We start from the raw sequence: 17,090 nt of genomic DNA, 5'->3' as shown, positions 1-17,090 counted from the left end.
ATGAATATTTAAAATAGGTTATGAACTTATGGAATTGTTGGTCACACATTGGGTTATAATGCTGCAGAAGTATGACTTCTAGAAAGATTATAGATGCTGTGCAGCTTTAAAAACCATTACACCACCTGTGACTGACAATTATACAACATGTGATGGTTCCACACTATTGAATGATTCAGAATTGCTGCTTTCCTCTGCACCACAAAAAGCTATTATCTCGCACACTCTTGACCCAGCTTTGATTGAAACTTCCCAATGGTGGATGACCAGTTCTGAGTCTTAACACTTTATCCACATCACAATTTGTGCAATCTGCCTTTCATTTCCTTTGATTCATCTGCAATGTTTGAGATTTTGGTTCTCGGTCCTTCCCTTCATATTAGCCTTTTCCTCATTGAGAGTGGTGGGTTTTTCTTTGGTGGTTACATTTTTGAGGCCTGTTATTTCACTAATCTATGGATTTTTCACCTCTACTTACCCATTCCAAATCTGTACTGACCTTCTTTCTCCTTCAGGAGTTGTCTTGTTTGGGGAGGCTGGTCTGACTCTCCATTTCAGTCTCTACTCCCAACCTGTATTTCATTCACTTAGGGGCTCTATCATTTAGTGTGCAAGACAGGCTTGGTCTACTTCTTTTTCTTTGTGACATAGTGCATTTGATACCACAGCTCTCATGTTTCCTTCATATCCTGTGTGTCCCCTTCCATAGCTTGTGGCCTGTCAATGCAAGTATTTTCAGAGATACACTGCCTTATTTTCATCCTTTTGTTGTGGTGGCTCATTTACTCCTACATGACCTTGGACTTCTCTTTTCTCCCCATCTTACCCAGACTTGCATCTGTTTGGAGTCCTGCAGATCTCAGAAGTCATTCTGTGAGTGGTTCCTTCCTTCAATATGTGGGTTTTTATATCCATAGTGGTGCAGCAGAGCTTTGTGCTTGATACCAACCAATCCTATAGACACATCTTTCCATTAACTCCAATCTGGTGGGGTGCAGTTATGAGCACCTGATACCTTTCCAAATCTAGTCTCAGGGACAAGGTTTATTTGTCTCTTTATCATTGAGCTGGTGGCTTCTTGTAGGCTTGCCATTATATTCTTCTGTCTTCTTATGATCCATTCATACACATCTATTGTTTCTTCCTTTCTTTAACAGTAAGACACTCAGTCCTGGGACTTCACTTTTTGTGACTAGACATTTTCCTTTGGACTCATGACTACCACATTCAGTTGTTAATTTATCATGTTTTTAAAGCTCGGGTCATGATGGTGGGTTGACTATCTCATCTGGACCCTCCCCTCAGTATGATATCTCTGGTGTTTTCAGTGGATTTGTTTCCACTGTGGGCATCCTGTCACCACTGCATTTTCACTTTTCTCCACTTTGTACTTTCACTCCTTTGGTATCCATTCCCAGACTCTACAGCTCTGGCAGGAAATGCTTTGTGTCTGGTGTGGTTTAGCATCCTTTTATATGATTCAGACATACTTCTTCCCCTTTTTCCCTGTGGGAACCATTATTCACTTTTATCTGGGTCTCCTTCTGCACTATTTACCACAAGAATAGGTTCATCTTCTTCTCAGATTGTGTAATGAGTAGCGCCCTGATGGGCTTAACTGTTGGAGTTTCAATTAAAACTACTCGTTACACCAAATTTATTTATTGGAGGATTTGTCGTGACAAGTGGAGCCACAAGTCGCTAACTCGAGGAAGTTTACAGTTAGACTAAAGAAATAGAGACTCAGGACAATGGTGAACTCTTAGAATAACATTAAATTTAACATTTAACAACTTCATAAAACTTTACAATTTCGAACATTAGTTATATTTGATTATTACTTGCATTAAACACTTTTAATCAGATACATTCACTATTTCCTATACTTCTACACTAGCTGATTAAGAGAGGGAGATTATACTTACATTAGTGTTGGGTTGTTAGAATTCTTAACCACATTTGTCATCTTCATTGTCGTCTCTTCAGTCTGGAGAACTTCTGGATACTCAGAATACTTCTTCTCAGTCCCGGAGAACTTTTCTTCAGTCCTGGAACACTTAACTTTTCAACCTCTGACATGGGTTTTTAAACTATCTTTTCTCTGTATTTTTTATCTATTATTTTGTCTACCCTGACTCTATACGAGTTTAGTCAATTTGACTGACCTCGTAACCACCATAAAAATTTACAAAATAAATCTAAATTACCGTTTTTTCTTTCTACAATGAAAGAGAGGATGTGACGAGTGGGTGTGGCAAAAGGGGGGCTAATTTCTAATTTATGGCTCTGTAACCAAATAAGATTGAAGGCTACAAGAATTCTGCTTTGCTTGAGTAATAACAATATAATGAATAATTTAAGTTATATTTCGCACTTGTTGGAGGTGTGGTAAATACATTAAGAAAAGAAGGAATACCTACAGAGCAAATGTCACAATTTTCATACTAGGGGAAATTGAGGATTTTTTTTTAATATTGCATTATAAAATTAAGAACTTAAAACTTGTATTAAAATTTGGATTATTAGCTATATTTTGATGCCAAGTTTAGTTGTATACCATAATAATAAAGTACTCTAAATATTTTAAATTAACTTAGTAAAACCTTGTGGCATGTGCAGAAAAAGATGCCCAAATGGAAAGAGTTAATTGAGCCTCCACTTCTTTGCCTTTGCAACTAATAAATCGCAGGGTCAGACATTTCACAACCTGTTTTTTTTTAGATGATCAATTCTATATGGCTTTATGAAGAAGCTGATTGGAATGTAACATCAAAATATACATAAGTCCAAATTCTGATCAAGGACTACTTAAAGATGATGACAAAATATACACAAAATATTTTGTTTTCCTTGAATGTGATGCTCAAATAACACAATGAATTGATAACATTATAAAAGAATTCAAATTATAAATTTTTAAAATTAGAGGAAATATAAGATCAAATGAACTGTCAAGTGGGCAAAAAAGACCGATTGTATCAAGGTATAAGATTCCTGCTTATTTTACTGCAATGCTTCTTTACTAATCCTGATGAGTGGTAAAATAATCTCAAATTATTTCATCTCTTTAAGTTTTAAAAAAATGTACTCAGAATATTTTAATCTATAAAATGTTGCTAATTTAGGCCCTGGCATATTTTAGTCTATCCCCCTTTTGCTAGCCTTAAAAAGTCTCATTTCTTTTTCAACTTAAGTATTCTAAGCCACTGAATTAGAATTTGTGCTACTGGTATTTACAGGTTTTAAAGTGTATGATGATATTACAGATTTTTTTTTCACAAAAAGTGATATTGAAATTAAATCTCTGACATAGAGGCCTAATCTATTCCTTGATAATATTATAAGAGAAGAAAAATCTGTTTGGAAATACCTACAACCAAACATTTTTATTTTATTTTTCAAATTGACTGCAAGGTCTTACAGAAATATACACAATTAGAATATACATGAACACAGTTTGAATATGACAAAGCTCAATAAGTTTAATTTGCATTTGAAGCTAACTTTTCAATTTGCCATTGTTGTCACACATCATAGTTGTGTTTCTGCTTTATGTTTTTGCTAAATTAATGTTATGTTTCTAATTATTTGCAAGTGTAAAATATTAGTCATACACAATTAAAATACATAAGTATACAATTTGAATATATCAAACTTTCTATTTTTCATTTGCAATTAAGGTTATCTTTTCAAATAGCCATTGTTTCAGATATTATGACTAGCTTTCTTTCAATTTGAAGTTTTAGTGAAACAATAATTCTAAAAATAGGTAAAGAGTGTTTTAAATATTATGTTTACAAAATTTTTATATCAGTGCTACAATAAATGAATAAATGGCACTCATGAAACTTCTGAAAAGTGTAAATGCCAAAAAGCAAAAGAAAGATTAAAACATTAGAGACCTTGCCATCAGGATGAGTTAGAAAAAGAAGAAAATTGAATGAAGGAAGAAAAGCACAAGTATAATGAAGCAGAAGAGCAACTGCTTTAAGGATATTAGATGCTGAAAGACATTTGCAAAATCAGAGACAAAGTCAAATTATTCTTCCTCCGTTTGACGAATCAAATATAGAATCACACAGTTGTGGTGCAATGAATGTTATATGCCAGTTCTGCAATATGATTAACTTTCTCAAAGAAAAACCAAAAAAACAGTAAATTTAACAATTACTGCAACAGAGGCAGAGCAAAATTACCAGAAAGGCAACCATTTCTGAAGGACTTGGAAGAAATTATGACCTATCAAATTGTTTGAATTATAACAACTTTAAGGCTAACATTAGTTCTTGCAGTAGGGCTGCCACATTTGGGTCGATAGGAGCAGAAAATGCAGATGTACACAATTATGGTCCATACTGTTTTACTTGGACGGATATATCACAGAACTTCTCACTTACGTGAAGAGTGAACAGTGCAAAAATTTGCTCAGCTTTAAGTGTTAAACTCAAGTAAAGCTTTAGAGCAGGGATTCCCAAACTTTCTGTTCCTCTGTATCCCTTGGCCTTGGGCATTCTGACAGATTCCCATGTACCCCTAAAAATTAAGGATCAAAAATTGATAAAATTATATTGATTTTATATTATTTTATTATGAAATCTGTATGTGTGGACTGCATGAGGATCTTATAGTGTTGATAACATCGATAAATTGAACTCGGCGTATATTTATTTGAGCCACTTTGCTCTCTTTGTTTGACTGTAGATTAAAACACCATGTAAAGTGTAAACCATGGTTATTCTCTCAGACCCCTATGTACCCCCTGAAAAGTGCAAATGTACCCCAGGTTGGGAATGTTTACTTTAGAAAGAAGAATGATTCTTCCAGAAAATCAACAGTATGTTGCTTAAATAATCCAGAAATTGATGATAATATAAGAAGAAAAAAACCATTTGCAAATGCTTACAAAGAAATTGTTTGTGAAGAACATGAAAAGGCAAACATAAAAAATCAAATCATTATTAAAATATCAATCGGTGGTGATAAGATGTGATCATCATACAAACAAAAGACACTATAATTTGTCAACTTCTAATGAGACTTCAATGGTCTTCAGAAATGAAGATGGGGAACCACCATTTGAAAGATATATAAGAATGTATCTATGCATTAAAAGCAATCAATTTATTAACATCAGTATTTTGAGTCCAATGTACCCATTATTCTTTCCATATGATGAGCCAGGATGGTAACCAAATTTGCAAACTGGAAGTTGTGTTTTTTTTTGTTCCTTTCTTTTAGAGCAAAGCCACATTGGGCTATCTGTTGTGTACACTGCAGGGAATCAAACCCCAGACTTTAACACTGTAAATCTGTAAAATTACTGCTGCTCCAATGGAGGAATATTGAAAGTTATAAAGAAACCTATAGAAATAAATTTTCAATGCTTCAATATAAAGTAGCTCATAACTCAAATTGTAATTTTTGATAAGGAGTTTAACCCAATTTTTGCTGGGGAAAGCTTTCACAACAATGGATAGTTGATTCTTATTTGCAAGTGGAGGCTAATAACTTAAGTTTTATTAAAACAAAGTAAGCTCAGCATAGAGTTAAACAGTATTCTGGATTAATGGATTATATCATTGAAGTCACTTAAAATGATGGAATACCTGCTGGAAGAAAGTAATTCTTCCTTCTTCATTTCAAGGGTTACCTAGATATATATGAGAGCAATGCCATGATAGCAACTGTATGTAAATATGGTTACCTCGATCTTTTGGTCACGTTCACTTGCAATCCAAATTTATCTTAGATAGAAGAAAATTTCTTTCCAGTTCAACAACCACCTGATAGATCCAATTTGATCATGTGTCTTTACGCTTAAATTGGCCATTTTGTTTGATGACATTATAGGGAAAAAAAATACTAGGCACAAAGATTACTCATGTACACCATTGAATTTCAAAAAGGAGGACTACTGCATGCACATTTATTGAATATATTAAAAAAGATGACAAATTTTAAACTATTGAATTCGTTCAATGGAGAGTGTGTGCTTGAATACCAGACTCTGAAACAAATCCTTGATTCTGTGAAATTGTTACATGGTCCTTATCGTAATTTAGACCGAAATGCACCATGAATGTAAAATGAAGAATGTTCAAAAGATTCTCCAAAAACTCTTCAAAAGGAAACTCAAATTAATATGGATGGCTTTCCTGCATACAGAAGAAAAGAAAGTTCTATGTTACAAATTAGAAATATGTCTGTGGATAACATATGGGTAGTACCTGAAAATAAGTATTTAACCTTAAAATATGATGCTCACATCAATTTTGAAATCTGTACATCAGTCATATCAATTATATACATATTTGTGTATGTGCACATGAATTATGATTGTGTGAATGTAGTCATTGTCAATGAAAATCATCTTAATTTAGGTTGAAGTAGCTACTTAGCCCGATGATTTGCTTCAGTCTTAAGCACGATACATAACTGGCATTAAATTTCATTCCAGTAATAAAACAAATGGATAAAATTGCTTAAAACTTGACAAGAACTCGTAAAGGTATGTAGTTTGAGATAAATAAGATATTTAATTTTGTTTTTTGTACTATTTCTAATAAAAAAATCGTTATTTAATATAGTTATTTGTGCTAAGACTCCGAATAGTTCACTTGCAAGGTGATTTTCATTTTGAGTATAAAAATACTATTTATTATGTTACAGTTTTTACATTTCATCTGCACAATCTCTAGAACCTCCTAAGAAATATCAAAAGTTTTTAAGGTAAATGTTTATATTTTATTTTTCATTTTCTCTACCATATCACTAACTCTAGCTAGTATCATCACCATACAATTCAGTGAAATGCTTAAAATTAAGAAATTGAAATATGTACATACCTTTTAACTCTTCCTTGAATAATTTTAAAATATCTTCTTTGGCTCATATGTGTAATTTTACATCTTTGACTTCTCACTTATAGTTTATTTTTAATGTTTTATTTTCCTTTCCTATTCTTCATCTCTGATTATTTATGTCAACACACATCAACAGGTGCTCTTGGGCAATGGAACATTAACATCGGCAGATACGGTTTAGTATCCAGCAAAGTGTTGTTTACGCTTGTAACTTTGTGAACAATTGCTTAGCACGACAAAGCATTAAGTAAATTTATCAAATCATTAAATATTTCAAATATGAATTTTAAAACACTAATAATACATATTTAATTAAAATAGAAAGTAAAACCAAAACGCAATTTAACTGTCTATAAAATTGATATGTATAAGGCAAGAAGAAATAGCCAAGTGCTAGGGATACCTATTGTTTTGACTTCCTCAGCAAGAAATTGGCTCTTTTTATTGGATAATAAGCATGTCATTAAAGTTAAAACTTTCACTTACCAACACACCTTCTACTTTGCAAAAGGACGTGGCTTATCTTGAATTGAGGAATTTGTACAACATTTTTGTCCAGGACAAGTTCTTGGAATGTAATCTAATTAGTGTTAAAAAAAATCTATATACTGTACTTTGAACGTTTGCATGGAATTGTTTACACTACACACACAGTTTCTTCTATACCAGCTCTTAAAGTTGAGATTCGTAACTGCGACCACATAATGAGGTATCGAAACTGAAGTTTTAGATAATATAGAACTTTGATTTGTGCAGAAATTGTTTTACAAATGTTATCGTCGTGATAGGATTAAATAGATACATGAGTATATGTGAAAGATGCAATGATTTCTAGGAAACAAAATAAATGACTGTTTGCATGCAATTATACACTTGGCTGTTCATTTTCTTTTACAACAAAATGTCTATTTCGAACAGAGACAAGAAGTAGCAGCAATAGATTTAGCTTGTGTAAGGAAAATAACTTTTAACAGCATGATTTGCTTTGAATGAAACAAGTGAAGATGTTCGACAATACTTCCGTGTAGAAATACTATGTCATTATGTTTTTTTAACATATGCTTGGAAAATATGGCAGCAAGAGCAACAAAAAATTATTTCAAGAATGTGTTCTATCAGTACAAAAGATATAGAGAGATATTATCTTGATTGATTCTACTCCATATTTGAGGAGCAACCAGTTTTGAAGGTACCTGTACAGTCAGTGGTGAACTGTACTCTACATTTCAAGAAGTAGCATCTAAAAGAAACTTAGTAAATGAAGCAAACTTTTGCTTTTATTTGTACTTTATGCCAGCCAAAAATCTGCTTTAGTTTTATGGGAAACCCATTGTGAAGAAATGATGGAAGATTTTAGACAAAATAACAATGAATGAATACCTAAACTAAAAAATCATTACTTGATATTAAGAGCATTTTAACCATGTATGGTTTTAATTACTTATCATTCAACTTGCCAGATCCTAGACCACATCCAGATAATCAAGAACCAGAATTTAATATTGTTGAAGAAGCTACGGAAGCAGAAGAGAGATTTGCAAGCCTCAGTTCTGTTCAAAGAACAGCCTTAGTTAAAATTGTATATGGTATAGATCATAGATTCTCAAACTGCGGTACGTGGAGCTAACACAATTAATATAAAAATTATAAAATTTGTAATAAGCCCTACCTGAGCTTTCCACATACATATACATACTGTTCTCCTCACATATAGACTCATCCTCTACCTGCATAGACTTGCCAATATTTTCTTCCCTTCAAATTGATAAAAATGGTTCCACATATTCTTAACTCGAGCCAATCGCATACTTTGCATTAATGGATAAAGTGTTAAAAATGTGAAATTTTGTTACTAGGTTTTTTATCTTTTTTTAAAATTAGGCTTGGATTTGTAATTTTAAAAAATTAAACAAAAAAGTGGTACGCGAGCCTAAAAATTTCAGAACCGCTGGTATAGATAATGAAGGCAGTGAGCGTAATTGTTTTTATTTAGACAGATGAAGAGGCACTGGAAAAACTTGAACTTTGATGTGCTTCCTCAGGGGATGTCATAACATTTTAGTTTCATATACAACTACTGGACTCACTACAGTGCTTTTGCTACATACTTCTTCTTCTAACATGAAATCCACATCTTCTGATGCAAATAAATTCATGACTCTTAAGCTTATAATTATCGATGAAACAACAGTTATGTCATGTCACACTCTTCATAGTATAGATCTTCTTAAAGTAATTATGCAAAGTAATAAAGAATTTGGAAGAAAGCCAATTTTGACAAGAATATTTTAATCAAACTTTGCCAGTGGTACCAAAAGGAACAAAAACACACATGATAGAAGCATGCATCAAAATTATCCTGCTTTAGTAACAATTTATACAACATTAACTAATTGAAACATTAGAATAGGAGAAAATCATCAATTCAATCTTTGGCAACTTAAAGAAGGTGATGGAACTAATTTATCAAATAATTCTTAGCTACCACAAGATGCAATAGAAATACTGCCTCACATAATAGAGAGTAATTCTATAATTCAAGCAGTTTATGGTAGTGAAATCAACACTGAGAATCCAGAAGAACTTTAGAAAAATAATAATAATGGCAACTAAAAACAAAGATACTCTTCTACTAACAATGGAATAGTAAAACGACTCCCAGACACTTTTAAAAACATATTGCAGCACTGTTTTGGTTATTAATGATAATGAAGAAAACAAATAATTTCCAGAGAGAATATTTAAATTCTCTAACTCCATCAGGTATGCCTCCAAATGAACTTATATTAAAAGAGGTAGTATGATAATGCTTTTAAGGAATATGAATCTTTAAAAGGTTACAAGGTTAGTTGTTAAAGACTTGTATCAAAATTTTATTGATACTCAAGTATTGATTGGAACAAATTATGGTGAAAAAAAGTGTTCATTCCAAGAATTGACTTGACATCAAGTGATTCTAAATTACCACTTGTACTTAAAAGGTGACAATTTCTAGTAAGACTTGTCTTTGCCATCACTTTTAATAAATTGCAGGGTCAAACATTTGATAATGTATGATTTTGAATGCAAGTTTCTAAAACCTCATGACGTGCTGGAAAAGATGTCCATGGCAATAGGGTTAATTTTTAGAAAATATGGTAATAAAATGATTAATTAGAACAAGTTTTCTGAACCAATATAAATAAGCATTTAGTGTCATATGATGGGCATTCATCTAGTGTATTTATGTTATGGAGACAATAGTTTTCACTAATTGGCCAGTGTTGCATCAAGAAGGGGAGTATGCAAATAATAACCCCGTAGATATCAGGTCGTTTCTCAGAGACTGAACAAGATAACCTTTTTGTACTGGTCATTACTTATTATTTCACTGGTTGATTTGTTAATGCAGTGCATTGCTGATGTGTTGGATAGTCAGTTTTGATCATATGATCACTTGGACCAAATAGCTAATTTCAACAGCTAACTAGTTCTATGCTGAGATGTGTAAAGTGCTATGAAGATGTTTGCTTCACCATATTACACACAGTCTGATGATTTGAAAAATGAGTAATACAGACATTTAAGTATATGCTTACAAAAATTCATTAATCCTTGCCAAATTGACAAGCTAAAGCCATAGTTCACTGTTCAACCTCTCATGCACTGGTTGGACCAGGGATTGAATATTGTGAAGATTGATGAGTTAGAGCATCTTGAGAGCACTGTGTTATGTGATATTGAGTTAGCTGATTAAGAATAATATGTTAGTAGTACATATTTAGCTATTTAAGACATTGAAATGTAATTGTAATTCATTCCATTAAATCTCGTTGATTATAATGTTTTTAGTTAATTTGATTAATTTTTTAATCTACTTTTGTGCCCTTGAAGACCATTTTGTAATGTTGTCTTAGTAAATAATTTAGGACTAACTCTAACCAGAATTTACTAACCCAGCTAAAATTATAGAGGTTATGGCTGAAAATATCAATGACAGTGAAGGTGCCCAATAGATAATACAATTCATTCTAATTATTATAGATTTTAGTTGTGCAGTGATTTAGGACGTATACTTTGTTTGTTTTCTTATATATAGAATTAATTTATAAGGTACATTTTAGTTCTGATTTTACTTGTGTATTGATTTATGACATTATGTACTTTTATTCTACTTGTTAAATAGAATTGTACTTAATAACACAGCTTCAAGTGAGTACTACAAGTGAACCATTATCACATAAAAATAGTTTTTTATCCACCCTCTCAGAGATGCATTATTAAAGTATAATTGAGTCCTAGGTGCGTCCATAAAATTCTTATATGGAATTTATTTTAGTAATTAATTTGCGAGTTACTCTTTAGTTCTGATATGTAACTTTAAACTTACAACAAGTTTGTAATAATTTGGCAGTTGTGTTCTCGTTGTGAGGAGAGTACTATTATTTAAAATTGTGTTGTATTATAAAGAAATGGTTGTGGCACATACCACAGTTATTTTTCTAATAGTCTAAATTTGGGAATACCCAAAATGTGAAACTTTTTTATGGAATTTTCTTTGTGGTGCCATTCAATAGATAGCACAAGAGTTTTGGTTACATACATAGATATTGACATACACACTACATCCATTATAGTAAAATGCTGGTAAGAATTATAAAAACAGAAGAAATGGTAAAGTTAGGAAAAACAAGTGTATATAATTGTAACTGGGATTTTGTTTCCTTGTTAGACAGAGAAATCAATGATTGAGTTGGAGATTGACATGAATCAGAGGATAGGAGAATGGGCTATTCTTCAGGAATCTGGTAGCCATTTAGTTCCAATGTATGGTCCAGGTTACACAGGATTATCAAACCTTGGCAACTCCTGCTATATGAATTCTGTTATGCAGGTGGTTTTTTCCATCCCAGATTTCCAAAAGATGTGAGTTTGTTTGATGGATAAAGTTTTTGTTTTTCTTCACACATTACACAATGTAGTTGTGCTATTTGAACATGAAGTATGTGTAAAAGGTTAGTGTTGTCTTTAAGTATTGACATACAATTAATTAATGAGACAAAAGTAGCCAAAAAACGACAGATAGTTATGTGTGTTAACATTCAAAATAGATTGTTTTCCAAACAAACAACTGTAAGAAACTAATGATGCAAGCTATCTTTTATATTTTCAGATGAATAATTTCTCAAAGTTTATACTCTTGAATTCTTTTTTATTATTTATTTAGAGATTGTAATTTTATCCAGTATTTGTCCTTATTTTTTAGAGATACTAGTGATATATTGAATACTAAAAACAGAAAAGTATTTAAGTAGTAACCCTGAGTAACTAATAAACCATAACATATCTTTGAAAACATTTCTCAATTATACAGTTCTTTCCCCTTGATAATTCACAATTAAAAATAATCATTATTCATACATTTTAGATTATGAAAAACAAAATTTGTTTCTTGAATTATTTAAGAAAGTTCATTCAGCATCTCCTTGAAATGGATGTTTTCTTCAAATGATTATTATTTTTCCAAAATTATTCCCAAATTGATTGTCACAGTCCTGTTGCATCCATAATTTTAATTTTCTTGTATTCCATATGAACAGATATTTTGAGAATGCAGAGAGAATCTTTGACTCTGCTACAGCAGATCCTGCCAGAGACTTCACTGTACAGATGTGAGTTTTCAGTGATAGTGTTTAATTTTTTAATATAGTTAATTGGAATGAAGATTTAAGTATAAAAATGTATGTATTCTTAATTCTGTCATTTATTTGCTTTGAAGTAATTGATATCTATCTTGTGACTGCAAAAGTTATTTGTTTAGTTAATTAGCATAACACACAACAAAAAAGGATGCCGTGTTTCAAGAAATCTGTTTTCTTGTAGTAACACAACAAAATTCCATTTCATCTACTGGTAGTGCTTTCACAAAGTCAAAAATACTTAGAATTTGACAACAAAATAAGTTTCTTCACCTAAACAAGACATTGTCAGGCTTAAATGACTGCATGATTTTGAACATAAAGTTAAGGAACTTGAGATGTTACACACAGAATTGCTTTTAAAAAATTTCTTTAATGTTACGAGAGGTCAGAAGTTCACCAAAGTATTTTTATCAAATTTAATTAATGACATCTTTTGGTGGTTTAAAACAGCAAAAATAAAAGTTATACATATACATACTTTTAGTAATACAGAATTTTAGAATATTTCACTGTTTTGTAGTCACATATAATAGCCAAGAGGGTATGAAATTATTCAAACTGTATTGGGAAAGAGAAGCTTTAGCCATCAGAGACAAATTGTATCATAATATAGATATGTGATATCAATTCTTGTAGTAAAAAAAGGTATATGATATTTGAAAATAACAATCGTAATAAGTCAAACCATATAGGAGTGACTTAACAATTTCCTTCCTAATATATAGGGAAGAGAGTGAATAATTTATTTTATTTCACTGGCACTCCTTTTTTGGTTTTTATCTGCTGGAAACATCAATTGGTATACTACTCATTAAAGGAAAGACTTATAATATTCATATGGTTTTAGTTATGCATTCAAGAGTTTATAATTCTTTTTTCCTATAAATCTTTAGATGTTATCTACTTTGACATATTTATTATACCCATTATTATATCCAATTTTGTAAAGTAAGGATGATTTTTGGAAACAAATTCAAGATGAATATTTGTAAAAAACAATTTTCTGTGCACTTTTGGTGCTGTGGTCTGGTGTGGTTACAGTAATATCTAGGAAAGGATACTGCTGTTTGATGTAAAGTCAAATTACAAAGTTTTATAATTTTTATTTTTAGTGTATTTGAATGTTTCTATATAAAATTAACCACTTTCACATATTACATGTCATCATATGATTAATTTTGTCTTTTATGACTCAAATGTGTTTGATTTCTATGCAATTTGAATGTACTGTAGTGTAATAATTCATGTTCTGACATTCTTTTGTATACATATACACACACACACACACACACACACATATATAAATAAATATATATATATATATAATATAACTATTAGAAACATGGTAATACCAAAAATGTTTTTAATTACAGACATTTTGGAGTTGTTTATATTTCTGTTATCAGTATTAAAACTTCAAGAGTTTCATTCACAACATTCTAACTACAAAAAAACTATCAGCTATTAAGCAAGTAGTTTTTTGCACAACCAAAAGTTTAGAAAGAACACATTTTTAAACAGTAACAGAATGTATAATAAAAATGTGAGGAAGACTGTTTAATAATATTGTTAAAAGAAAACATTTAAAAAAAAGGCTAAAATATAATTATAAATCATTGCATATTATAACAAAAAAAACAAGATAATAAAAAATGGAAATGTGTAAACAATTAGCTTTATGAGAACAGAGAGAAGTTGATGTTGTTATTTAGTGTTGGGTGATTATTGAAAAGGAAAATGCTTTCTTTAATTTTCTCTACACAGACTCGGTCGATTTGACCGGACGAGATGACCACCAATATTTGATTAGTGCATGCATAATACTCGATTAGTGCGGTTACACACATTTCATTTTAACCATAGCATTTGAAAAGTAAGTTTTAGGCACCGAAATTAAAATTTTTTTACAAATTAAAAATAGAAAATGGGTAACTATTTTACTTGTCAAGTTATTACTAGAGTGTCCACCCCAGGGACCCCGTCACCCCGGGGTATTTTAACGATTTTTTCACCCCTTGCCCCGGGGTAAAATACTTGAAATACCCCGGGGCAAATCTTTACTATTTTACTGAACAAATATCTTTTTCATAACAATAATTCATAAAAACCATCGTCCTCATCAAAATCATCATCATCCTTGATCGTCATTGTTTATAGGAAACGCACCATAGATTTGAAATATAAGTCAGTGAAAAAGGGTAAAACCTTTGCTAGGGCTGGTGAAAGGAATTTGGAAAATGAAAGAGAAACATTTTGAGAGAAGAAAGATCTGAAGAAATCGTTGGCTACGAGTTTAATCGCTTTTTTAATTTTCTTTAATCTCTCTAATTCACATAGATTTGAGCTCACTTAAGAATTTTTTATTATAATGCTTTAAACTTTATAAAAATGACGTCTTATAGAGGTATTTTGAAAGTGATGTATGATTAGACTTAAATTCTGTAACATGTGTTTTTTTATATACTGTAAGATTTTCCAGATCTGTTTACTTCTACGACAAGCTTGAACAAAAAAGTGATAAAACTTTGTCAGCCTTGTTATTTGTTCGATATTTTTTTAAATACGATTTATAAATCAATAAAAATCTTAATCAAGTATCTTTTATTTCAAATATTTTTTACCCCAGGCTGCACCTGGGTTAAATATTTTTTTCACTGCGAACCCTTTCCCGGAGTAAAAAATTATTGCCTCAGGGTGGACACTCTAGTTATTACATCATCTAAGTAATTAGTTGTCTGCTATTAGCCTAACTACTCAAGCCATTTGTGCATCTTTGAAATAATTTTTTTTGACAATCTTTTTTACTTTAGACATTTTAACATACTACCTTTTCCTAAACATGAGCAAAAGACTTAGTGAAGATGAAAGTGAAGTTGTAAGGAAAACTCGAAAAGTTATTTCTTTAGACGAAAAAATTGAAATCATAAGAAAAAGTGAAGATGGTGTCACAAAATCAAAAATAGGCCTAGAGCACAAACTAGGTGAGTCAACAGTAAGAGCAATTTTAGATGAAGCTGATGAATACAAAATGAAAGGTAAAGCTGCTTCAAACTTATCATGTGTGCATACCACTTGAAATCAAAATGTTATCATGATTGAATTAGAAAGATTGCTAACTGTCTGGATAGAGGACTGTAACCAGAAAAGAATTCCTTTAAGCACTGATCTCATAAAAGAAAAAGCATTAAGTCTCTTTTCAATCTTAAAAGAAGAAAATTCCAAAGACGAGACAAAGGAGTTCCATGCTAGTGCTGGATGGTTTGAGAAGTTCAAGAAAAGAACTAGCCTGCACAATGTAAGAATTACAGGGAAAGCAGCTAGTGCAGATAAGGAAGCTGCTGATGAATATCCTAAAGTTCTGAAGAAAATTGTGGAAGAAGGAGGGTATTCAGATGAATAAATTTTCAACGTCGACAAGACAGGGTTATTTTGGAAAAGGATGCCTTCCAAAACTTTTCTGGCCAAATCTGAGAGTTCCCACTCAGGATATAAAGCTGCAAAGGATAGACTAACCCTTTTATTGGGTGGCAATGCTAAAGGAAATTTGAAGTTAAAGCCTATGTTGGTTTATCGAGCTCAGAATCCAAGAGCTCTTAAAGGTATAAATCAAGGACAATTACCAATAATATGGAAATCTAATAAAAAAGCATGGGTAACTAAAGCTTTGTTTGAAGAATGGTTCGTCAAGTATTTTTGTCCAACGATTGAAGACTTTTGTCGAAGAAGAAATTTAGATTTTAAAGCTTTGCTTATTTTAGTTAATGCCCCTGGTCATCCTTTTGGTCTCGATTCAATGTGCAAAAATATCCAAGTGACATTTTTGCCTGCAAACACTACCTCTTTATTGCAACCAATGGACCAGGGCGTTATCGCGACCTTTAAAGCATACTATCTGAGAACGACTTTCAAGCAAGCGATTCAAGCAACATCTGGAGAGAATTCTATGAAACTAGTTCAATTTTGGAAGAAATTCAGTATTAAGGATGCTATTGATAATATCCATCAAGCATGGAATGAAATTTCAGTTAAAAATATGCAAGGTGTTTGGAAAACAGTTCTTCCACACTGTGCACAGGATGTCACAGGCATTTCAAAAGATACAGAATAGGTCATTAAAGAGATTAATCATATTGGAAAAGAACTTGGCTTCGCTGAAATTGACGATGAAAATGTGCAAGAATTGCTAGAAGCTCATTCAGAAGAACTAACCAATAAGGATCTTATAAATTTGGACACTCAGAGAGCATATGAAGACATTGATGAATGTGAAGAAATCTTACCTACCCGCCAGCATAAGAAGATGACAAAGAAGGAATTAGAAGAACTTTTCACGGTTATTGAAGAATTTAAGGGAAAATGTTTAGAAACAGACCCTGATGAAGATAGAAGCCATCATATTTGCAGAAAAATTGATGAGGAAATTTCTCAGTACTGCCAATTATATGAAGAACAGAAAAATATGATGCGACAAGCCACTCTAAATAAGTTTTTCATAAAAAAATCAGATCAATAAATTTTAATTAATTGCATTTTTTTTTGTATTTTC

At 31.6% G+C, this 17,090-nt stretch overlaps 1 protein-coding gene across 2 annotated transcripts in view; it reads left to right on the top strand.

Moving 5' to 3' along the window:
• Positions 1–17,090, top strand: part of LOC106464967 (ubiquitin carboxyl-terminal hydrolase 5-like) — a 206,504-nt gene that overhangs the window by 102,213 nt on the left and 87,201 nt on the right. For both annotated transcript variants that reach the window (XM_022392775.1, XM_013925142.2), the window contains exons 8-9: positions 11,575–11,768; positions 12,443–12,514. In XM_022392775.1, coding sequence (XP_022248483.1) covers positions 11,575–11,768; positions 12,443–12,514 — 266 coding nt within the window. The remainder of the gene's footprint in view (positions 1–11,574; positions 11,769–12,442; positions 12,515–17,090) is intronic.

The sequence above is a fragment of the Limulus polyphemus genome, unplaced genomic scaffold (assembly GCF_000517525.1).
Source record: "Limulus polyphemus unplaced genomic scaffold, Limulus_polyphemus-2.1.2 Scaffold1796, whole genome shotgun sequence".
Lineage (NCBI taxonomy): Eukaryota > Metazoa > Arthropoda > Merostomata > Xiphosura > Limulidae > Limulus > Limulus polyphemus.
Note: the sequence above shows the minus strand (reverse complement) of the source record. Positions and strands in the feature narration are given on the sequence as shown.